This window comes from Pristiophorus japonicus, chromosome 5, assembly GCF_044704955.1.
Source record: "Pristiophorus japonicus isolate sPriJap1 chromosome 5, sPriJap1.hap1, whole genome shotgun sequence".
Lineage (NCBI taxonomy): Eukaryota > Metazoa > Chordata > Chondrichthyes > Pristiophoridae > Pristiophorus > Pristiophorus japonicus.
This window is the reverse complement of record NC_091981.1, coordinates 22,275,038-22,299,019: the sequence shown is the minus strand read 5'-3', so window position 1 is coordinate 22,299,019 and position 23,982 is coordinate 22,275,038. Positions and strand designations below refer to the sequence as shown.

Sequence of the window (23,982 nt, the reverse complement as noted above, 5' to 3'; positions counted from 1 at the left end):
ACGGTGGAGAGGCATTGGGGAAGGATGGAGTGGTCAACCGTGTCAAAGGCTGCAGACAGGGCAAGAAGGACGAGGAGAGATCGTTTACCTTTGTCACAGTCAGAAAGGATGTCATTTGTGACTTTGATGAGAACCGTTTCGGTACTGTGGCAGGGGTGGAAACCTGATTGAAGGGATTCAAACATGGAATTCCGGAAAAGATGGGCATGGATTTGGGAGGCGACAACACATTCAAGGACTTTGGAGAGGAAAGGGAGGTTGAGATGGGGCGGTAGTTTGCAAGCACAGTGGGGTCAAGGGTTTTTTTTGAGGAGAGGGGTGATGACGGCAGATTTGAGGGAGGGTAGGACAGAACTTACAGAGAGAGAACCATTAAGAATGTCAGCTAACATGGGAGCAAGAAAAGGAAGTTGGGTGGTCAGCAGTTTAGTGGGAATAGGGCCAAGGGAGCAAGATGCGGGTCTCATGGACAGAATGAGCTCGGAGAGCTCATGAGGGGAGATCGGAGAGAAATTGGAGAAGGATGTGAGTTCAGGACTAGGGCAGGGGTGATCCTTAAAGGACGTTTGGCCCAGTGGGCTAGGGGTAGGAAGGGAAGTGGCAGAGGCAGCTGAATGGATAGTCTCAATCTTAGAGACAAAGAAGTCCATGAGCTCCTCACACTTGTTGTCGGCAGGGAGGGTGGTGGAGACAGGGGAGAGGGGCTTAAGGAGACAGTTAGCAGTGGAGAAAAGAAGCCGATAATGTGCGATTTTGGCAGACGAGAGCAGGACCCGATAATCCTTTATGTGGTCCAGTCAGATCTGGCGGTGAATGGCTAAACCAATTGTCCGCTATATCTGTTCAAGTCTATGCCCCTTGGACTTGAGGGAGTGAGGGCCGTACCAGGGGTAACAGCCAGGGTGAGAGAGAGTAATTGTTTTAATAGAGATAAGGGCATCAAAGGTGATAGTGAGGGTGTGTTGAGCAGATCGATGGCTGCAGAAATGCTGTGATGAATGAAGGGCCAAAGGCTGAGACAGTTGGGAGTTCATAAGTGCAGTTGTAAGAGAGTTGGGAGAGAGTTTTTTCTAGGGGCGGACACAGAAGGAAGTAGGGTTGTGGGGGGAGGGGGGGTTGGACGGAGGATGTGGGTGGAGAGCAATATGAGGAAATGGTCAGAGATGGCCTTATCTGCAATTGACTCGATGGGAGTAGCGAGGCCATGAGAGATGGCAAGGCCGAGGGGGTGGCCGTGAATATGGGTTGGGGAGTTTACATGGAGGGAGAGCTTAAGGGAGGATAGGAGGCTAGTGAACCTGGAGAAGGGAGAGCATGATGAACTGAGATGCAGTTTGAAATCGCTGAGCATGAGAATTCATTCGGTGCAGAGGCTGAGGGAGGAAAGTAGTGATGAAATACCCGTCATTACATTTTTATGGTACTTGGGTGGGCGGTAGAGAATGAGAATTTTAAATGAGAGGTGAGAGGGATGGAATATGGTGAGATGTTCAAAGGAGGAGAAAGTTCTGGAGGAGTAGGGGGACAGACCAAGGTGTGATTTGGTCTGAGCGGGGCAAGTGGTGGAAGGTATAGTCAGGCGGGGGGCTTCATTTAAGGATAAGGTGTCATTGCTCCTCAGCCAAATTTCCGTCAGGGCCATGGTGTCGATACAATCAGCCACGGTAAGCTCATGGACGGCAAGGGCCTTGTTCGCAAGTGAATGGGCATTCAGGAGGGAGATGCGGAGAGGGTTGGTGATGGCTGATCCACTGCCAGCATCCACAGGGTCAGCGCTGCGGGGAAGAGTTGGATGGGAGGAGATTGGTAAGATTAGCCCCCAGCAGGTGCGCTGGGCGGGAAGGTTGGTGAGAGAGTAGGATGGGACAGTTGGGGTTGCTGTCCAGTAAGATAACCACTATGCTACCGATCCACTTTTGACAAGCAGAGCGAGATGTTTGGCGAAACCTGCAATAATCCAGTGGCAATTACCACACATAGTTTGATGTTCATTTCCGGGGCACCAAACTGAAAGCTTACCAGATCACAAGTGAGGACAGAGAATCTCAATGGATATCAGGAACTGGGACTCACCCATGAGAGTGAGATAAGAAACGAGGTTAGAAGAGATCAAGCACAATACTGGGGGTGTGCTAATAACATCAGATGGTAGAAGCAACGAAGAGGTTGAACTGTGAAAAGCAATTGCAACACCCTGCATTGTTTGAGCAACCATAAATGTCAAGTATAGCGCATAAGTGTGAGGATGTGGTTTGCACTACTCTATAGATTTGAACACCAGGCCTTGAGCACTTGTCAGATAATGGGTGGGGGCGGAGAGGGTGTTTGGATTATGGTGCTACAGCTTGTTCTCATCGTTGTTTTCAAATCCCTCCATGGCCTCGCCCGTCCCCATCTTTGTAATTTCCTCCAGCCCTACAACCCGCCGAGATGTCTGCACTCCTCCAATTCTGGCCCTTGAGCATCCCTATTTTAATAGCTCCATCATTGGTGGCCGTGCTTTCAGCTGCCTCCCTAAACCGCTCTGTCTCTCTCTCTCTCTTCTCCTTTAAGATGCTCCTTAAAACCTAACTCTTTGATCAAGGTTTTGGCCACCTGCCCTAATATCTCTTTATGGGACTTGGTCTCAAATTTTGTTTGATAACGCTCCTATGAAGCACCTTAGAACATTTTACTACGTGAAAGTAGCTATATCAATGCAAGTTGTACACACAATTTGTTGAAAATTAGTTGGATAAAAAGAATGAACAAGGAGAAGATCCTTGAACTAGCACAGGCAAAGAGAGAGGAGATGAGGTTGATTATGCTGATAAAAATGATGTGATGTGATAAATGAAATTGTGTGGACACACTATTCAAAGGTGTTACTGTCCAGAAAAGTTGATGGTAATAGATCAATGATAGGCCATAGAAGAATATTACTAGTTGCTGTATTGGAATGAACAAGTACCTACCAGGGGTTTTTACAATTCATTGGTACAGAGACCAGAAAGCATGTTACACTGGTTGCCAAGCTTCAGAGTATAGAAATGGAGTTGCCAGGACATTTTGGCAAGGTACTTGGTCACAGAGGGAGGAGGGGGGAGAGCCACACATGGCCAAGCCCAGTCCTTTCCTCACATAAGAATTGCTAGATGATAAAAGACCAAGGCCCATCTACTTCGCCTGCTGCCAACCCGGTGGTTGTATGATACAATAATTGAGTTACTGTCACTAATTCGTCGTAGCAGTCAAGCTCTATCAATGGGGGGAATTTTAACCTGAAACCTGGGTTGGGGGCGTGGGGGGTAGCTAAAGTGTTAAAAATCGGAATCCCGACCTGAACTCGCCTCCAATCTGCCCACTTCCGGTTTTAACGGAGGCAGGATGGGAGAGGGCAGCCAATCCGCTACAAGGAGGTGGGCTGGGTATTTAAATATGATAATGAGGCTGGAGGCCTCTTCTTTAACCTCCGTTTTGGGTTTAACTGTAGCTGGTCGGGTTTTGCACACTTTGTAAAACCCGACAGCTACAGCAAGGCGAGGACTGCTGCATCCAGGAGATTGGTGCCTTTACATTAACCTCCTGGACCCAGGGTCCCTGCCGAACCCATCCCCCATGATCAGAGACCCTCCCCATGGAACCTCTGATCCCCCGCCCCACCCACGACCTCAGCTTCCTCCACGAGGCCTCCCCCAGCCCAGGCCCTCCCTGTGCTGCTCTTCTGCCTTCTGATTCTCTTTGGACTCTCCTCCACCCCCAAGCTCCTCCGGCTCCTGATCTTCTTGCCGCTCCCGACCATCCCCCTCACTCAGATCTTCCACTGGCCCCCAACCCCACCCCCCCCCACCGCCAATCTTCTCCCGGCACGACCCCTACGCAATTTCTCCCTCTCTCCTCGGTGCAGCCTAGTGCCTCAGGCCTACCTGAGCCAGCCCGCCTCTCAATCTGGCTGCCTACGGGTGGGAAACAGAAGCTTTCCATTGAAATCAGACCCTGTCGTTAAAGTGGCCAGGGCCTGCAGGAAACCTGTCCTCTCAGCTGTCCAGCCCCCTCTCGGAGACCCCCGCCTCCAACCGGCCCCCAGCATTAAAATTCAGCCCCATTTGTCTACAATAGACCTAGAAATGTCAGGGTGGAAACCTCAATGGTGGAGAGCTTTGGGAACCATAGCTTCAAAGTCACCTTTTTTCTCCCACACATACGACACTTACCATGTCATGGTTCAAATTACTCATATACTATATCCCAAAACGTTAGATTTCTTTCAGAAACTGTCTAATTTGCATTTGAATGGATCATGAATGCCTCAACCATCTCCCCAGGGAACCTGTTCCATAGATTGATCGCTGTCTCGTTGAAATATTGTTTCCACAGATGATTTAAAATTTACCCCCTTCAAGCGCAGGCTGTGTCCTCTGGTACTGCAGTTCTGGACAAGGGGCAATCTTTTTCATGGTCTACATTATCCAGACCCTTTAGAACCCTAAAAACAGCAATCATACCACCTCTCAACCGTCTCTTATCCAGTGAGAATATGGCCAATTTACATAGCTGTTCCTCAGTGCTAGCTGTGGCTCAGTGGGTCGCACTCTTGTCTCTGAGTTAGAAGGTTGTGGGTTCAAGTCTGGCTCCAGGAACTTGAGCACAAAAATCTAGGCTAACACTCCAGGTGCTGTCTTTCAGATACGATATTAAACCCAAACCCTGTCTGCTCTCTCAGGTGGACGTAAAAGTTCCCCTGGCACTATTTTGAAGAAGAGCAGGGGAGTTATCCCTGGTGTCCTGGCCAATATTTATCTCTCAATCAACATAACAGATTATCTGGTCATTATCACATTGCTGTTTGTGCCTCCGCAAGATCCTGCAAATCCACTGGGAGGAAGACGTACCAACGTCAGTGTTCTCGCTCAGACCAGCATCAAAGCACTGACCACGCTCAACCAGCTCCGTTGGGCGGGCCACATCGTCCACATGCCCGACACGAGACTCCCTAAGCAAGCACTCTACTCGGAACTCCTACACGGCAAGCGAGCCCCAGGTGGGCAGAGGAAACGCTTCAAGGTCAACCTCAAAGCCTCCTTGATGAAGTGCAATATCCCTACCGGCACCTGGGAATCCCTGGCCCATGGCCGCTCGAAGTGGAGGAAAAGCATCCGGGAGGGTGCTGAGCATGGCGAGTCTCGTCGCCAAGAGCATGCAGAAAGCAAGCGCAGGCAGCGGAAGGAGCGTACAGCAAACCAGTCCCACCCACCCTTTCCTTCAACCATCTGTGACAGAGACTGTAATTCCCATATTGGACTGTTCAGCCACCTAAGAACTCACTTTGAGTGTGGAAGCAAGTCTTCCTCGATTTCGAGGGACTGCCTATGATGTTGATGGTTTGTGGGAGCTTGCTGTGCGCAAATTGGCCGTCGCGTTTCCCACATTACAACAGTGACTACACTCCAAAAGTATTTAATTGGCTGTAAAGCGCTTTGAGAAGTCCGGTGGTCATGAAAGGCGCTTTATAAATCCAAGTCTTTATTTCTTTAATTCAATCCCTCCATCCCCTCATATATTTTGTATCCTTTCAATATCCTTTTTTATTGTGGTGATCAGAACTGTACGCTGTAGTCTAAGTGTGGTCGCACCAATGATTTACGAAGTAGCAGGAATACCTCACTGTTGCGGCTTGTGTAAGCCATTGTTCCTAGCTGGTATCACTGGATAGAAAGAAAAAGACTGCATTTATATAGCACTTTTCACAACCACCGGACATTCCAAAGTGCTTTACAACCAATGAAATACTTTTTCAAGTGTAGTCACTGTTGTAACCTGGGAAATGTGGCAGCAAAGTTGTGCATAGCAAGCTCCCACAAACAACAATTAAATATTGACCAAATAATCTTTTTTGTTATGTTTGGTTGAGGGATAAATATTGGCCGGGACACTGGGGATAACTCCCCTGCTCTTTTTCGCAATAGGGCCATGGGATCTTTTAGATTCATCTGAGAGAGCAGACAGGGTCACAGTTTAAGGAAGTGTTTATTTGCAACACCTAAAGCTCTGATTGGTTCCATTAGACGACAAGCCCTGATTGCTGACAGGCCTTGTTCCACAGAGCTGAGGAAAGCGTGGCCCGCACTGCACTGCGCCGCAACTGTGGGGATACTGCGTATGCGCGGCCGGACCTCGGTGGCAGTGCGCATGCGCAGAAGGGGATCGGGCGCGCCTGCGCGAAAAAGTGACGGGGCCAACCGCGCGCATGCGCAGAGGGGCACGAAAGCAGATAATCACTTTGCCGGTTTAACGTCTCATCCGAAAGACGGCACCTCTGACAGTGCAGTGCTCCCTCAGCACAGAATTGGAGTGTCAGCCTAGATTTGTGTGCTCAAGTCTCTGGGGTGGGACTATGAAACCACAACCTTCTGACATCAAAGGCGAGAGAGTGCTACCCACTGAGCCACGACTGATAGCATTCAGCAGTGGGAACCCCACAAGATGTTCCTCTCCCCAGAGCAGAGAGCCAAGGCCAATTTCAGCACCTTATAGCAATCCCCAGCTGAGTTAAATCCAGAATCTGCCTTGAAATGAGTTTCAGAACAGAGCAACTTTACTTCAGATTCTTGAAATATTAAATGCAGCACCAAACGTTTACTGCCTACAATAACTGATGTATTTATTTATAGTCACACTGAAAGAATGATGCATAAATGAATTGGACAATGCTAAAAGAGTACAATAACCAAATGTAGCTGATGGTGAGTAATGTCAGTCATTGGCTACTTACTCATATCAACAGGTTCCCACTGGTTCTGTAGTTTAGTTCCACTCCAGCAGGGAGCTTGTTGAGCGTGAGGTGGAGCATGGCAGCGAGGAAGATCGAGAAGAGGGTTGGCGCGATGATGCAGCCCTGCTTGACCCCGGTCCGGACGTGGATTGGGTCTGTGGTGGATCCGTTGGTCAGGATCACGGCCTTGCATGTCGTCGTAGAGCAGGCGAAGGATGGCGACAAACTTTTGGGGGCAGCCGAAACAGATGAGGACGCTCCATAGTCCCTCGCGGTTGACAGTGTCAAAGGCCTTTGTGAGGTCAAAGAAGGCCATGCACAAGGGTTGGTGCTGTACCCTGCATTTCTCTTACAGTTGTCGCGCCGTAAACATCATGTCCGTTGTGCCCCGTAGTGGACGAAATCCGCACTGTGACTCCGGGAGGAGCTCCTCAGCCACAAGGAGAAGACGGTTGAGGAGGATTCTAGCGATGACTTTCCCAGTGGCTGATAACAGGGCGATTCCTCTGTAGTTGTTGCAATCGGACGTGTGCCCTTTTTTAAAGATGGTCACGATTACTGCATCTCTGAGATCTCCCGGCATGCTCTCCTCCTTCCAGATGAGAGAGATGAGGTCATGCATTTGTGCCAATAGTGCGTCTCTGCCATACTTTAGTGCCTCAGCGGGGATTCCATCCGCTCCCCTTGCCTTATTGTTCTTGAGCTGGCGGATGGCCTTTTCCACCTCGTGCAGGGCTGGGATTTTGCTGAGATGGTGGTGGCGTCGTCTCCAGACCAGATCCAAGATTGTCCCAACCTCTGTCATCGAACTACAGTACACGGACAACACTTGCATCTGCACACATTCAGAGACTGAACTCCAAGACAGTCAACATCTTCACTGAGGTGTACGAAAGCATGGGCCTTACACTAAACATCTGTAAGACAAAGGTTCTCCACCAACCTGACCCCGCCACACAGCACTGCCCCCCAGTCATCAAGATCCACGGCGCAGCCCTGGACAACGTGGACCACTCTCCATACCTCGAGAGCCTATTATCAGCAAGGGCAGACATCGATGACGAGGTTCAACACCGCCTCCAGTGCGCCAGCACAGCCTTCGGCTGCCTGAGGAAGAGTGTTTGAGGATCAGGCCCTCAAATCTGGCACCAAGCTCATGGTCTACAGGGTCTGTAGTGATACCCGCTCTCCTGTATGGCTCAGAGACACCTCAAATCGCTGGAGAAATACCACCAACGATGTCTCCGCAAGATCCTGCAAATTCCCTGGGAGGACAGACGCACCAATGTTAGCGTCCTCGATCAGGCCAACATCCGCAGTATCGAAGCACTGACCACACTCGACCAGCTCTGTTGGGTGGGCCACATTGTTCGCATGCCCAACACCCGACACAAGACTCCTAAAGCAAGCGCTCTACTCAGAACTCCTACACGGCAAGCGAGCCCCAGGTGGGCAGAGGAAACGTTTCAAGGACACCCTCCAAGCCGCCTTGATAAAATGCAACATCCCCACCGACACCTGGGAGTCTCTGACCAAAGATCGCCCTAAGTGGAGGAAGAGCATCCGAGAAGGCGCTGAGCACCTCGAGTCTCGTCGCCGAGAGCATGCAGAAAACAAGCACAGGCAGCGGAAGGAGCGTGCGGCAAACCAGACTCCCCACCCACCCTTTCCTTCAACGACTGTCTGTCCCACCTGTGACAGAGACTGTAATTCCCGTATTGGACTGTTCAGTCACCTGACAACTCACTTTTAGAGTGGAAGCAAGTCTATGATGATGATGACATCAATAACTTCTCTAGCATTTCTGAACAATTTCTTTGAACAAACCCTAGCTGAGCAAATTCTACCCGACTGACACATGTTTACTTTGTGGCTTCTGTATTGAATGGAACGTAAATCATAATGTACATAACAGTAGCATTTACACCAGAGTTAATCATTCCAACTCGTTTTTCATAAGTTAGGAGAAAGGAAAAAGGCTAGTTTTCAAACGTTCAACATGCCTTTGGTGTGAAGTAAGCAGCTATTTGCCCAACTACGGCCCAGCAAATGCCCACAAAACCTGCACAGGACCTGCGTAAGGGTTAAAATAAATGTTAAATTAAAATGTTTTAAATGACTAAAACATACTAAAACATTTAAAATTAGTTCATGTAGATTTTGCAGCCAGAATAAAATGTTTTTAAAATTATTGTTCAAAAAAATTATTTTTTATTTAAATGCTTACTCGAAGGTATTTTTAATTAATTTTGAACATGGGAATATTTATTTTTTATTAGAATTGTGTTCATTATTTATTTATTTGGGGCTTTCTCATTTGTAAATGGAATCCCTATAGGCATCATTGAATCATAGAATGGTTACAGAACAGAAGGAGGCCATTTGGCCCGTTGAGCCCGTGTGGGCTCTCTGCAAGATCACCTCAGCTAGTTCCACTCCCCCGCCCTTTCCCCGCAGCTCTGCAAAAAATGTTCTTTCAGGTACTTGTCCAACTCACTTTTGAAAGCCGTGATTAAATCTGCCTCCACCCCCCTTTCAGGCAGTGCACTCCAGTTCCTAACCACTCGTTTCATAAAAATGTTTTTTCTTATGTCGCCTTTGGTCCTTTTGCCAATCACCTTAAATCTGTGTCCTCTGGTTCTCGACCCTTCCACCAATGGGAACAGTTTCTCTCGATCTACTCTGTCTGGACCCCTCATGATTTTGAACACCTCTATCAAATCTCCTGTCAGCCTTCTTTGCTCTAAGGAGAACAACCCCAGCTTCTCCCGTCTGTTCACGTAACTGAAGTCCCTCATCCCTGGAACCAGCATCTTGGGAATCCCCCTCTCTAATTGGTTGGCCTAGCCCATGTGACCCCAGGGATGTTTCCGAACTGCCTGCATCCCTGGGATCGGTAGGCCTTTACATAAGCGTAGGCCCCAAAGACTCCAAGGCTCTGGAGCCACCAGGTACAGTCGGATTTATTTCCGTGTTGGAGGCGCACTCTGGAGGAACGTCTCCGACTGTACATTTCGGCCCTATATGTTGACATGTGTTTGCGCTGATTAGGAAGCAGGAATCCATCAGTACAAACATATGCTGATGTCTGCAAGAAACTGGTGCCATGGCATTGAATCATTCATTTATGCTTGCAAAGTTTGACTTAATACACAACATCCCAAAGTTTCCAATGATTTTTAAACACGATCTTCGTAAGGGAAGAGCTAGCTTGTTCAGAAGCAAGAAATACAGCTAGTTACTCCAAAATGACCCGTAACAATTCAACATCAATAATCACACCCACCTACCCCCGAACTTTTGAGTGCAAAGGCTGATCTTCTGAGACCTCTTTGGTCTCGTGCTTAGGTTTTAATGGGCACTTGTTGTGGCTTGGATTTTTAAAATATGATTCTCTTCATATAGTGCTTCTTGTGATCAAAGATCAATCCTTGCCCTCAGGAACTGTGCTGATTAATTCCATCCTTGCAGAATTAATGTAACCAGGGCCTAACAATTAAACCAACTATAGTAAAGTGTCCAATAATAAGGAATAAACTGGCAGTTGGAAATAACAGAAGATGCTGGAAATACACAGCAACAAATATCTACCAATTTAAGTAGAATTCCAAGTGCATTTTCGGCCCATTTAATGACAGGAATATTATATTCAGGACCAGTCTGGTATTGACTAAACTCACTAAGGTCTTTACTTCCACTTAAAGCATATTTACTGAAGCATAGATAGCAGGCAAAATACTACAAAGAACAAGGCAACATTTGGGCAGTTTTTGACATTTGATAAGTGAGTATAAGCAGATAAGTCACATGTGTTCATTTCCTGAGTAAATTAGGATTGCCTCATGAATGGAAGTATTATGTTGTGTTCAACTGTGATATATTCCATTTCTTTTCATAAATATTTACTGAGTATTTTTTTTGCCAAGGAAAAATCAGCCAATGTTGCTCTGTCAAAGTGTGATCCTGTGGGAATAATGCAGCACATTTCTAACAGTGTGCACCACAAGTATTAATTCAATGGTGTCGTCCCATCTATTTAATAATGATTGTAACTGGAATAAATCTTCCACCATGCTTAATGCTGGGACTGCTGGTTTTTAAGTTCATCAGCTGGCATAAGACATTGACTTGGAGCTTGTTGGTACAGGTTTAACCTCCCTTATCCAGAACTCCATTATCCGGAACCACCCCTTGTCCAGAACCATTCCCGGCCACCAGGTGGCACATGCGCAGAACTCCGACATGAACAAATTGAAGTCCTTCCTCGCTGCCAACTCCCGCAATCGCTGGCCTGACCCCGCGATCCACCCCTCCCACCCCCATTATCTCTCTGCTGCACTCCCAGCCCCAAGCCAGCCAACCCCGATATCCCCTTGCTCAGTACCTGTATCATCCAATTAAATGTGACCACCCCTCGTCCGGAAAAATCCCTTATCCAGAACAGACCAGGTCCTGAGGGTTCCGGATAAGGGAGGTTTAACCTGTACCATGTATTGTGCGGAGGTTTTTCACATGGAGGTGCAGCTCATATCAATACGGAGGCCTGGCTCAAGCACTAGACAATGTCGTACTGCTGTCACAATGCAATAACGGATGGTTCTGTTCACATGGGAAACAGTCATTTTGTATGCCTCAAAGAATAAATTCTGCTTTACCTCAATCACAGTTATTGGTCATGAAATGCTCGCTGGTCTTCAGGAGCGCAGAAGTGGTCTAGCTGTGAATGAGTCAATATACTGATCTCGGCTGGGATCCGCTGCAAGAAAACCAAATTGCTAAATAAATGTCAAAGTGTCAAACGATTCTAACTTTCCTGCTTACCAGAATGATGCTACCGTTATGCATCGGTATCATTTAAGATCAGAATCAGCTTTGAAAGTCAGCGGGACTCAGTTATATTGTGGACTCTTTGAAATGTTGGCAAATAAAAGTCAAGCATGTGCCCCCTTTTTGAAGGAGCACAACCAATAAAGACCAAATTTAAAAAACATTTTAAAGCAACCTTAACAAATTAAACTAAAATTTGGTTGCCAGGGGTGATGATGCACTCCAGTCCCTCTGGTGCCCACCGGTCGCGGAAGGTCTCGGGCGTACCAGTGGACACTGCGTGCTCTATCTCCAGGGACACCCAGACGCGAATGTAGCCGTGGAAGAGAGGCAGGCAGACGGGCCGAAAGATCCCCTCGACCGTCTGGAGCTGTCGATGACCACCTTGGCCAGTAGTTATACTGCTGGCTCTACATTCGAGAAAAGCAAACTGGCATGCAGAGCTCCGCCTGTCCGTGTCTGTCATGTATGCACCCGTGAGTATGCTCACAGGTTTGTAGAGTTGCTGAGCTCCTGTTTGTGAACCTGGACCGCCATGCGGGGTCTGCCTGTCTTTTGCCAGGAACTCATCAGGGTCTGGAACAGAGTCGCCGCCAGGCGCAGTTCTCCCCCATCTGGAATGGTGGCTGTCTTTCGGGAGCCGCTGCTCAGGAATCCGTACCTCCACGAGCGCGGTTTTAGGTGGCAGGCGGATGAGAGGGCTGTGTCTGGCAAGGTGACCAGGGTCAGGGACCTGCTCGATGGCGGAGGAGCGGGCTGGATGGCGCCAGAGGAGCTGGCACTGCGCCTATCATGGGCCGATGTCCGGTGCGCGGCCGATGCCATCGAGTCGCTAAAAACAGCACTGGGCCCTGACTCCGTTAGGTGTGTCGAGGAGGCTCAAGCACGTGGGAAGATCCCGTCTGAACTGACCCCTATCCGAACTAAAATTCCTCATCGACGCCAAGCCCTGAAACCTCCCTCGGGAGCCAGCCCCTCAAAACTTGAGCCTCCTCCGGGAAATTCCCTCCGTGCCTTTCAGTTCTGCACGGAGGGGATTCCTGTACGGGCTGCTCTTGCACACTCTCCACATTGCCATCCTCGTCTGCCATCCAGACACAACAGTGCGCACCATCTTGCTGTCCAGAGGAGGCGTGGTCCCCAATGGAGTGCTCCCTACACGGGAGTCCTCCCTCTAATTATTGGGGACTTGGCCTGGAGGGTGTTGCATGGAGCAGTCCCGTGCAATAAGTTTTTGAGTCGGTTCATGGGCTCCCAGGCCGCCTGTAATTTCTGCGGTCTGGAGGAGTCCGTGTTCCACGTTTTTATTGAATGTGTGAGGTTGCAGCTCCTCTTTCAATATTTGAAGGGGCTGTTCCCCAAATTCTGGTTGCACTTCAGTCCCGCACTCCTGATCTTTGGGCACCTTGTGCGGAGGGGAGCGGGCAAGTCGGAAGGCCTCCTCGTAGGACTGCTGCTGGGCATGGCCAAGATGGCCATCAACTGGTCCAGGCAGCGGGTGGTCGACTGCCTGCCTCTCTTCCGTGGTTACATCTGAGCAAGGGTGTCCCTGGAGATGGAGCATGCGGTGTCCACCAATACGCTCGCGCCCTTCCGCGAGAGGTGGGCGCCGGAGGGACTGGGGTGCATCATCACCCCCGGCAACCAAATTTTAATTTGAACCACGTAATAGGTAAAGGTTAATTTGTTTAAGTTTGTCGGTTTTAATCCCTCCTCCTCCCCCTTTTAATCAGGGGGCACTTGTTTAACGATTTCTTGTTTTACAGGTACAACTCAAAATAGTTGTAGAGTTACTGCATTGTGAGTGGCTTAGCCAATCACGTGATGTTCACAAGACTCAATAAAACCCCAGTCAGTTGGGTCTAGGTTATCCACGATGAGGTATGCAGTTGTGAGCCTAGTGGATGAACTGGTAATGTGTCGTGTGATTGTTAAACTCTTGTTAATAAACCAACTAGTTCTTAATAGCAATGTGTTGCTATGAATTCTTAAGCAAAGGACCATGAAGCAAATACATTACAGTGTCCAAATGCCATTAGCTCAATCATTAAAATTAAAATAACATTGCTAATATTAAAACAAATATTGTGAGTTCTAAAAGTAAGAGTTAAACATATGAACAGGTTGCAGTTAACTGAAGAGAATGGCTGCATGCATGGCTCAACTGCAAAGTGTTTAACGTGGGAACTGTTCTACAATAAGCAACTGCACAGGCGGAACACACTATTGTTGGCCAAACAATCAAACGCCAGTGTTTAGATTATGTCAACAGAGTGGTTTACATACAGGTGTATATTCCAAGTCTGAGACTTTAAAAAAATTCAGTGCACTGGGCATCAGATGCTTCTTTAAATGCAATTGGATCTCTTCTGATGATGCTTACGGTGAGATGAAATGCCGTTTCCGAAAGGCAGGGGAGTTATATCAGGAAATGCACACGGGTGGCGTTGTGTGTAAAGTAGTACGTCCTTTTAAGGCCACAATGTCTAATTAGCATAAATAGACACGCCCAATGAAGTCAATCTCTCCTCCCCCGTCCTCTACTACAACATTAACTTCATCCTCTTCTTTTGTGAAGACAAGATGTAAAGTACTCATCCAGTGCCTCAGTCATGTCCTCTGCCTCCACTAGTCATTCGCAACTTTCCTTCCCAGCATTTTTCCAGCAATGTCAAGTGTCACCGAGGTTTGTCAACCCTCCAGGATTGTCCTGGAGTCTCCAGGAACGAAGGATTCATCATCTGGACACTGCTGTGAGCAACCGCGGGGGGAGAAAAATCCAGAGGGATATTTTAAAAATGGTGTGAATTTTCATTGCTTTTTGAACACTTTTGTTTTCGAGCTGGTTAAAAACATAAGATTCTGAGGGGGATTGACAGGGTAGATGCTGAGAGGCTGTTACCCCTGGCTGGAGAGTCTATAACCAGGGGCCACAGTCTCAGGATAAGAGGTCGACCATTTAAGACAGAGATAAGGAGAAATTTCTTCACTCAGAGGGTGGTGAATCTTTGGGATTCTCTATCCCAAAGGGCTGTGGATGCTGAGTCTCTGAGTATATTCAAGGCCGAGATAGATTTTTGGACTCAAGGGGAAATCGAGGGATACGGGAATCGGGCTGGAAAGTGGAGTTGAGGTCAAAGATCATCCATGAAGTTATTGAATGGCGGAGGAAGCTTATGGGGCCTTATTGCCAACTCCTGATCCTAATTCTTATGCTCATATGTTATGTTCTTAAAAGGCGGTTTGCCTGGGCAGGGTGGTTGGATACAGGGCGTCATGGGATGAAACCTCCAGATCAAGGTCCACCCTATTGACAACCCTAGTGGCACTGTCTATTCTTTCCACACCGTTACCACAAGACACAGCAAATTCTGTTCACGTTGTTTGTACTTGAGACTTCCCCCGTACAGAGCACCGTAACAGAGCAAGCCACTGTTAATTAGCAACGTTCGGTGAATGATTACTAGGAGACTTGAGGATATGTCCAACTCTGGTTGGGAGGTATTCCTGGAGATTTCCTCACAAGACCTCCCACCTCTAAGCACCCCGCACAGGATGGCGTTGTGTATAAAGTAGTTGAATGAAGGAATTGAATGTAATATCTCCAAGTTTGCTGATGACACTAAGCTGGGTGGCAGTGTGAGCTGTGAGGAGGATGCTTAGAGGCTGCAGGGTGAATTGGACAGGTTAGGTGAGTGAGCAAATGCATGGCAAATGCAGTATAATGTGGAGAAATGTGAGATTATCCACTTTGGTGGCAAAAACGGGAAGGCAGAATATTATCTGAATGGCGGCAGATTAGGAAAAGGGGAGGTGCAACGAAACCTGGGTGTCATGGTACATCAGTCATTGAAAGTTGGCATGCAGGTACAGCGGGCGGTGAAGAAGGCAAATGGCATGTTGGCCTTCATAGCGAGAGGAATTGAGCAGGGAGGTCTTACTGCAGTTGTACAGGGACTTGGTGAGGCCTCACCCAGAATACTGCGTTCGGTTTTGGTCTCCTAATCTGAGGAAGGACATGCTTGCTATTGAAACATAGAAACATAGAAAATAGGTGCAGGAGTAGGCCATTCGGCCCTTCGAGCCTGCACCGCCATTCAATGAGTTCATGGCTGAACATGCAACTTCAGTACCCCATTCCTGCTTTCTCGCCATACCCCTTGATCCCCCTAGTAGTAAGGATTACATCTAACTCCTTTTTGAATGAGGGAGTGCAGTGAAGGTTCACCAGACTGATTCCCGGGATGGCAGGACTGACATATGAAGACTGGATCGACTAGGCTTATATTCACTGGAATTTAGAAGAATGAGAGGGGATCTCATACAAACATATAAAATTCTGATGGGATTGGCCAGGTTAGATTCAGGAAGAATGTTCCCGATGTTGGGGAAGTCCGGAACCAGAGGGCACAGTCTAAGAATAAGGGGTAAGCCATTTAGGACCGAGATGAGGAGAAACTTCTTCACTCAGGGAATTAAGAACCTGTGGAATTCTCTACCACTGAAAGTTGTTGAGGCCAGTTCATTAGATATATTCAAAAGGGAATTAGATGTGGCCCTTGCGGTTCAAGGGATCAAGGGGTATGGAGAGAAGGCTGGAATGGGATACTAAAGTTGCATGATCAGCCATGATCATATTGAATGGTGGTGCAGGCTCGAAGGGTCGAATGGCCTGCCCCTGCACCTATTTTTTTATGAAAACAGCCTATCCCCGCCCACTTTCCTACTATTTCTATAACTCATAAAAAGCTGTTGAAAGAAAAGAGAAACAAAACGCATGATTTACGCGGGGTTCTGGGGAGTGGGGGCCAATTGGATGTGCCTTGCAAAGAGCCGGCAGGGACACGACGGGCCGCATGGCCTCCTTCGGTCCTGCAAGAGTCTACAGTTTGTCTGGAATGATTTCCCTCTCCCTCCTCCCTCCTGGGTTGCTGGCAGTGGGCGTCCTTTGATCTTCTCTTTCGGGAGCCTCCCGGTCAATCCGGGAGGGTTGGCAACCTGTAAAGTGTCGCTGTTTGGAGCCCCGGGGCTGGAGCCGGTCCGACACTTGCTGCAGACATGTCGCTGGCGGCTCGCTGCTGCGCCAGGTTGCTGCCCCAAGCGCTGCAGCTTCGGCCGCCGAGCGCTCCTTGCAGGTAAAGATCAAATGGTTGGCACAAAGCTTTCGCTTTCAGAAACCCTCTTCCTCCGGCCCTCTTGCAACGCTAACGCTCTAGGCCCAGCATGCTGGAGGAGGAATAAAGTGCATGTTCGGGCCAGCTTTGGCTGTGTGCATGGCTCGAGTTGTCGGTAACTTACTGTTTAAAGCGGCTTCAGGGCTGCTTGTGCTAAACGGGACCGCTGGGCTCAAACAGGCCTGAGCTTAAAGCAAAACCAACCCCCTCGCCCCCTTCGTAAAAGGGATCTTGACCATTGTCCATTTCAAAAATAAATATCCATCTATATCTAAAAGTCTTGCGTGGGAAATGACCCGGCATCTGGTTTGACTCCAGAAGCCCACGAATGATTGTTGCAACCCATGGTTGAATATCTCTTGTTCGCTCAGCACATAAATCTAGGCTGACACTCCAGTGCAGTGGTGAGGGAGCGCTGCACTGTCGGAGGTGCCGTCTTTCGGGCGAGACGTTAAACCGAGGCCCCGTCCGCTCTCTCAGGTGGGCGTAAAAGATCCCCACGGCCACTATTTCGAAGAAGAGCAGGGGAGTTATCCCCGGGTGCCCTGACCAATATTTATCCCTCAATCAACATCACTAAAACAAATTATCTGGTCATTATCACGACTGCTGTTTGTGGGAGCTTGCTTGCTGTGCACCAGTTGGCTGCCGCGTTTCCTACATATACAACAGTGACTCCACTCCAAAAGTACTTCATTGGCTGTAAAGCGCTTTGAGACGTCTGGTGGCCGTGAAAGGTGCGATATAAATCCAAGTCTTTTCTTTCAATGTGCATTCAAAGATGAGACGTTAAACCAAGGGCCTGTCTGCCCCCTCAGGTGAATGCAAGAGATCCCATGACACTTTATCAACAAAGAGCGGGGGAGTTCCCCCCGCGGTATCCTAGCCACCTTTTATCCCTCAGTCTACATCACTAAAATATCTGGTCATTATGTCATTGCTGTTTGTGGGAGCTTGCTGTGCACAAATTGGCTGCCGCGTTTCCTACGTTACAACAGTGATTACACATCAAAAAGTACCTAATAGGTTGTAAAGCGCTTTGGGACGTCCTGAGGTTGTGAAAGGCGCTATATAAATGCAAGTCTTTCTTTTCTATTGTAGCAGTAGTGACAGGAGGCCGAAGCACCAAAGTAGCGACAGAGATGTAGCCCAAGAGCAGCACATTGGGGGAGGGCTAGCAGCACATTGGGGGAGGGCTAGGACGCGGGGGGGGGGGGGGGGCAGAGAGGCGGGGAGGGGGAGAAGTCTAATAGAATGGTGCTGGGTAATCGCAATGCCACTGGGAGATCCACGAACAGCCCTTTAGAATTATTTTTAAAACCCTGTCCAAAGTGAAAAGAAAATTGCTGATGAATAAAAAAAAAAATGATTGCCTAATTTGGAAGTTCAGCCCTATAAAGCAGTCAATATCCCATGTTGACTGATTGTGAAAAGCTTATTGAGCGAATACCATGTTCTTTGAGGGACACCCACGTGTTCACGTTTTGTAGTCACTCGCTCGTGCGCCAGAGATCAAAACATGGACAAGCAGTTGGAGAGGCCCTCCCAGCGATCTTAAACATCCTGGATCTGTGCCAAGCCCAAGAGCAGATCCACAAGGAGGTCTTTCTCCCCCAGATGACCAAAGGCAAACTTGGTTGACATAATGTATAACCAGAAATGGAAGAGATGAACAGTCAAGTGCTTTAGGAAGTGTGGCCACAAGTCCATGTTTGCAGATGAAAATTAGCACTGCTCTGGGACTCCTACCGCCTATCACTGCTCAGAATTTGACTCCCCCTCAGATTGTTAGCAGGAACTCTCACGGGATTAGAAGATTTCCCCCATTGGGTGCATTCCCGATGAAATGTTAAAATGAGGCCCTGACTGCCCTCTCAGGTGAACGTAAAAGAGCCCATGACACTTTATCAAAGAAGAGCAGGAGAATTCTCCCTGGTGTGCTGGCCAATACTTATCCCTCAAGCAACATCACTAAAATATCTGTTCGTTTGTGGGAGCTTCCGCGTTGCCTACATCACAACAGTGATTGAACTTCAAAAAATACCTAATCGGCTGTAAAGTGCCTTGGGATATCCTGAGGCTGTGAATGGCACTATATAAATGCAATGATTTCTTTCTTTTCTATTGGAGCTTTGACGGGAGAGAAAGCCTGAGAACCACGTTGGGGAAGGGGATAGAAATGGTGCAGGAGGAGAGAGTGATCCTGGAGGAGGGAGGAAAATGCAAGAGTGTGCCGGGGGCGGGAGGGAGAGGACAAATGGGGGAAGCAGAGGAGAGTATGTGACGGGGGATTTTTGATCCTGATTTTTAGATTAAGAAATCCATCAATTGTGAAGTAAAATGGTGTTTAAAATTAACCAGAATGGACCATTTTAATTAAAATATTCCGCATTTTCCAGCGTAGCATGCCCCTGGGATATCCCAGAATTGCACCATCCTTTGGCATGGGAGCAGCCTTTTGAAGGAGTGTGTACAATCTTAAATTTACTGTCTACAGTCCCGACTACAATCAATAAGACTGTCCAATTCCCTTATTTGACATGCAGTAATTTGCTTAAAAATGAAAATTAACTGAAAAGTTTTCTTCCGGTACATCATTCACTGCTACTGAAATAAAAAATGGGAGCAATAAAGACAAAGGTGAAGGAGAGGAGGCAGGAGCCCAGATCGGGAAGGTAGGGGCTGAGCACGCCAGCATTAACTGGACAGGAGGTAGCAGAGTGACAGCGTGAAATTAGGTGGGAATGGGAGAAAAGTGCTTGCATGAAATGTTGGGGTGGGAGTGGGAGAATGGCGGTAGACTAGGTGGAGTGCTGGAGGGGAAGTATCTCTTGAACGTTTCGAGGGGATTGGAGACAGAAAGTGAATGTAAAAGGCGTGTGTGACTGTTGTGGTAGCTTTTGGGGAAGTGATGATCTGGTTGGTTTGTTGAAATTTCAAACTTTGCTGATTTTTAGATTAAGAAATCCATTAATTGTGAAGTAAAAAGGTTTAAAATTAACCAGAATGGACCATTTTAATTTAAATATTCAGCATTTTCCAGCGCAGCACGCCCCTGGGATATCCCAGAATTGCACCATCCTTTGGCATGGGAGCAGCCTTTTGAAGGAGTGTGTACAATCTTAAATTTACTGTCTACAGTCCCGACTACAATCAATAAGACTGTTCAGTTCCCTTATTTGATATGAAGTAATTTGCTTAAAAATGAAAACTAACTGAAAAGTTTTCTCCCGGTACATCATTCACTGCTACTGAAATCAAAAATGTTTTAAAATATATATAAAAAATACCGACGAATGGAAAAACATAAAATTACATCTAATGCAGGGAAGCGTAAAGTGATACATTCTGGTGGGAAGGATGAGGACAGGCAATAATAAATAAATGGTACCATTTTAAAGAGGGTGCAGGAACAGAGAGACCTGGGGATGTATGACACAAATCTTTGAAGATGGCAGGACATGTTGAGAAGGCGGTTAAAAAAAACACGGGACCCTTGGCTTTATTAATGGAGACATAGAGTACAATAGCAAGGAAGTTCTGCTAAACCTTTATAAATCACTGGTTAGGCCCCAGCTGGAGTACTGTGTCCAGTTCTGGGCACCACACTTTAGGAAGGACGTCAAGGCCTCGGAGAGGGTGCAGAGGAGATTTACTGGAATGGCATCAGGGATGAAGGACTTCAGTTATGTGGAGAGAGAAAAAGAAAGTCTTGCATTTCTATAGCGCCTTTCGTGACCATCAGAGGTCTCAAAGCGCTTTACAGCCAATGAAGTACTTTTGGAGTAGTCACTGTTGTAATGTGGAAAATTGGGTTGTTCTCCTTGGAGCAGAGAAGATTTAAGGGGAGATTTAATTGATGTCTTCAAAATTATGAACGGTCTTGATAAAGTAAATAAGAAGAAACTGCTTCCAGTGGCAGAAGGGTTGGTAACCAGAGGACACAGATTTAAGGCGACATGAGGAAACATTTTTTTACACAGCGAGTTTGTGATCTGGAATGCAAGGTCTGAAAGAATGGTTGAAGCAGATTCAATAGTAACTTTCAAAAGAGAATTGCGTCATACACGCACTAGACGCAGGACTTTTATATATAAAGTGACAGATTTCCTGTGATGTTCCGCATAGTGAGTCAGAGGATATTCACACAATTAGCAGGGTCACTGAGTCACAGCGAGTGAATAAGTCGGATTCCACTTTTATTACGTGGCATTCTGGAATGTTTGCCAGTGCTTTCGGAATCAGTAGTTTCTCATCGGCACCTTTCTAGCCACTTTGTCTCTTCTGATTTGTATATTCTCTGTTATTCAGTTCCGATTTACTGCTGTTTGACCGAATCAACATAGTGCGATGCCAAAAGTGAGTGACAAACAGGAAGTACATGCTCAATGCATCATCATCCGTAGGCAGTCCCTCGGAATCGAGGAAGACTTGCTTCCACTCTTAACATGAGTTCTTAGGAGGCTGTACAGTCCAATACAACACTTTCAGTAACTCACTAGTCAACCTCCCGTGCCGTTGCGCACAGAGAATCAAGACAAGTTCTGACGAAGGGTCATCGACCTGAAACGTTAACTCTGTTTTTCTCTCCACAGATGCTGCCTGACCCGCTGAGATTTCCAGCATTTTCTGTTTTTATTTAAGACAGGTGAAGCAGGATTAGAGGGCGGGCTTAATCGGTCATGGTGCATGACATAGGATTTATACTAAGATATATAATATAAAATATATACATATAGGATATACGGCACAGAAACAGGCATTCAGTTCAACCAGTCCATGCCGGTGTTTTTGCTCCACTCGAGCCTCCTCCCATCTTTCCTCATCTAAATCGATCAGCATAACCCTCTATTCCCTTCTCCCTCATATGTTTATCTAGCCTCCCCTTATTTACATCGATACTATTCGCCTCAACCACTCCCTGTGGTAGCGAGTTCCACATTCTCACCACTCTCTGGGTAAAGAAGTTTCTTTTGAATTCCCTATTTGATTTCTTAGTGACTATCTTATATTGATAGCCTCTAGTTCTGCTCTTCCTCACAAGTGGAAACATTCCCTCGATGGGCCCAAGTTTCCACATGATTTGCGCCTGATTTTTAGGAGCAACTGGTGGAGAACGGACTATCTTAGAAATCGCAATTCTCCACATTTTTTTTTCTGCAGTTCTAGTCAGGTAGAACAGTTTCACTTTGGAACAGAATTTTTTCTTCAAAAGGGGGCGTGTCCGGCCACTGACGCCTGATTTGAAAGTTTCCACAGTGAAAACGTACTCCAAACTAAAGTAGAATGGAGCCAGTGAAGATTTTTGTAGAACTGAAAAAACCTGTTCTACACATTAAAAAATCAGGATCAGGTTACAAATTAGGCGTCCAGAACGAGGTGGGGGGGGAGGGGGGGGGGAAGGGAAGTCATTAAATTCTACAATAAATCCTTATTTATACTTATACAAATATTATACAAATAAATCCAACCTGAATAAACATTTATAAGCCAAGAAAAGATTAAATAAACCATCTTCCTACCTGTGTGAAAGTGCTTCAGGCACGGAGAATTCTGCAGCCGTTCGTGCCGCTGAGCGGGAGGGGGAGAGAGAGAGAGAGGGAGAGGGACAGAGAGAGAGAGGGGAAGGGAGAGGGAGGGAGGGGGGAGGGAGAGGGAGGGAGGGGGGATGTCAGGTCGGATCGGATCCAGTCCGGGAGCGGGAGTCGGGTCCAGTGGGGGGGGGGGGGGGGCGGGGCGGGAGGTCGGGTCGGGTCAGTCGGAGCGCGGGTCGGGTCGGGGCGGGGGAGCGGGTGTTGTGTTTGGTCGGGGGCGGGGAGCAGGAGCTGGCCGTGGGAGGAGCCTCATTCACGCAGCCCCAGTGAGGCCATTGGGCCAGGGCTAGGGGCTGCGTGCTTCGGGCCCCTCCCACACAGTTCGGCGCCTGGAGCTACTGCACTTGCGTGCCCACTGTAGCGCGCATGTGCAGAGGTCCCGGCACTGTTTTCAGCGCAGGGACCTGGCTCCGCCCCCCCACAGCTCGTGCTGGCTGCGCCGAGGGCCAGAGGACCTGCAGGTAGGTGGAGAATACCGAGGATTTTTTTAGGCGCCGTTTTAGGCGCGAAAAACAGTCGCCCAGCTCGGAGGGGCGCCCGTTTTTTTTCTTGTGGAAACTTGGGCCCACAATGTCTACTCTATCAAAATGTTTCATAATTTTGAAGACCTCTACTGGGTCTCCCCTCTGCCGCCTTTTTTCAAGAGAAAAGAGACCCAGGCTGTTCATCCTTTCCTGATATATATACCCTCGCTTTTCTGATATCATCTATATTTGGTTCCCATTTAAACATCATGTAAACTGCCCCAATTTTATATTAAATACTTTTACTTCATATCTATAATAGATTACATTTGCCATTAATGCTGCACACTCCTTCCTTGGGCCCCATTGGTCTGTGACCCACATTCAGGTTTGCAGCTGCACACTTCAACCATTAAATAGACCCCATCCGTGCCAGAAACCATCGACCCCATCCTTCTGGCCACTGCGTCACTAATGCACGCTGAAGGGGAATTTGCTTCACCTTGACTTGCAAGGCCGCAGGAGATCCGCTGGTTAATATTGAGAGTTGAATAGAAAAACTTCACAACTATTTGGGAAGCAGTGAACTAGGGTTGGTTGGAGCTCAGAATGTTCTCTACAGTGCAGGTTCGGGGGCTGGGAGAAGTAAAACTGAGTCACTACGTTGCCATCTCTGGTGGGAAAGTGTATTTGCTGTGTGACTGGGTTGCAGAGGCAGCTTCCATTCTAAACGTGGGTACAGGAATTCATAACGCAGATAAATTGACAATTGTAACAAAAATAAGACAATGGGCCGAAAATTGCAGCCTCTCCGGGTGTGTACGAAGTGCGCGCACAGCCGAAGAAGCCTTGCAAATGCCGGTTCTCCGCACAGGGAACCAGTTATTCCGATCTGTCAACATTTCTTTTCACAGATCACACGCAAAGTAGGTGTATAGCCTACTTTTACCAGCGTAAGAGTTTTAAAACACAGAAAAATTAAATTTAATCACTCATTTTTATATTAAAAACCCTGTCCATTAAGGTAAGTTTATTTTTAACCCTATTAAAACACATTTTTTTTAAATTCAGAAATGTTTTTTTTTCTAAAACATTTAATTTCAATTAATTTTATATATGTGAGGTGTTTTATTTATTTATTGTGCTGTGTTTCTTGTTTTAGGAGGATGTTA

The 23,982-nt window shown here is 47.5% G+C and overlaps 2 protein-coding genes across 3 annotated transcripts in view; one reads left to right on the top strand and one right to left on the bottom strand.

Moving 5' to 3' along the window:
- LOC139264235 (leukocyte elastase inhibitor-like) overlaps window positions 1–16,906 on the bottom strand; it is a 39,303-nt gene extending 22,397 nt beyond the window's left edge. Inside the window, exons 1-2 of the mRNA XM_070880382.1 lie at window positions 16,877–16,906; window positions 11,407–11,507 (exon numbers count right to left, since the gene is read on the bottom strand). The gene's annotated coding sequence lies outside the window, so the exon portion shown is untranslated. The remainder of the gene's footprint in view (window positions 1–11,406; window positions 11,508–16,876) is intronic.
- The window catches only part of bphl (biphenyl hydrolase like), a 32,672-nt gene continuing 25,117 nt past the window's right edge, over window positions 16,428–23,982 (top strand). The window contains exon 1 of one of the 2 annotated variants that reach the window (XM_070880387.1): window positions 16,428–16,713. In XM_070880387.1, the coding sequence (XP_070736488.1) occupies window positions 16,637–16,713 (77 nt within the window). In that variant the 5' untranslated portion in view covers window positions 16,428–16,636. The remainder of the gene's footprint in view (window positions 16,714–23,982) is intronic. The other variant, XM_070880385.1, reaches the window with a different exon arrangement.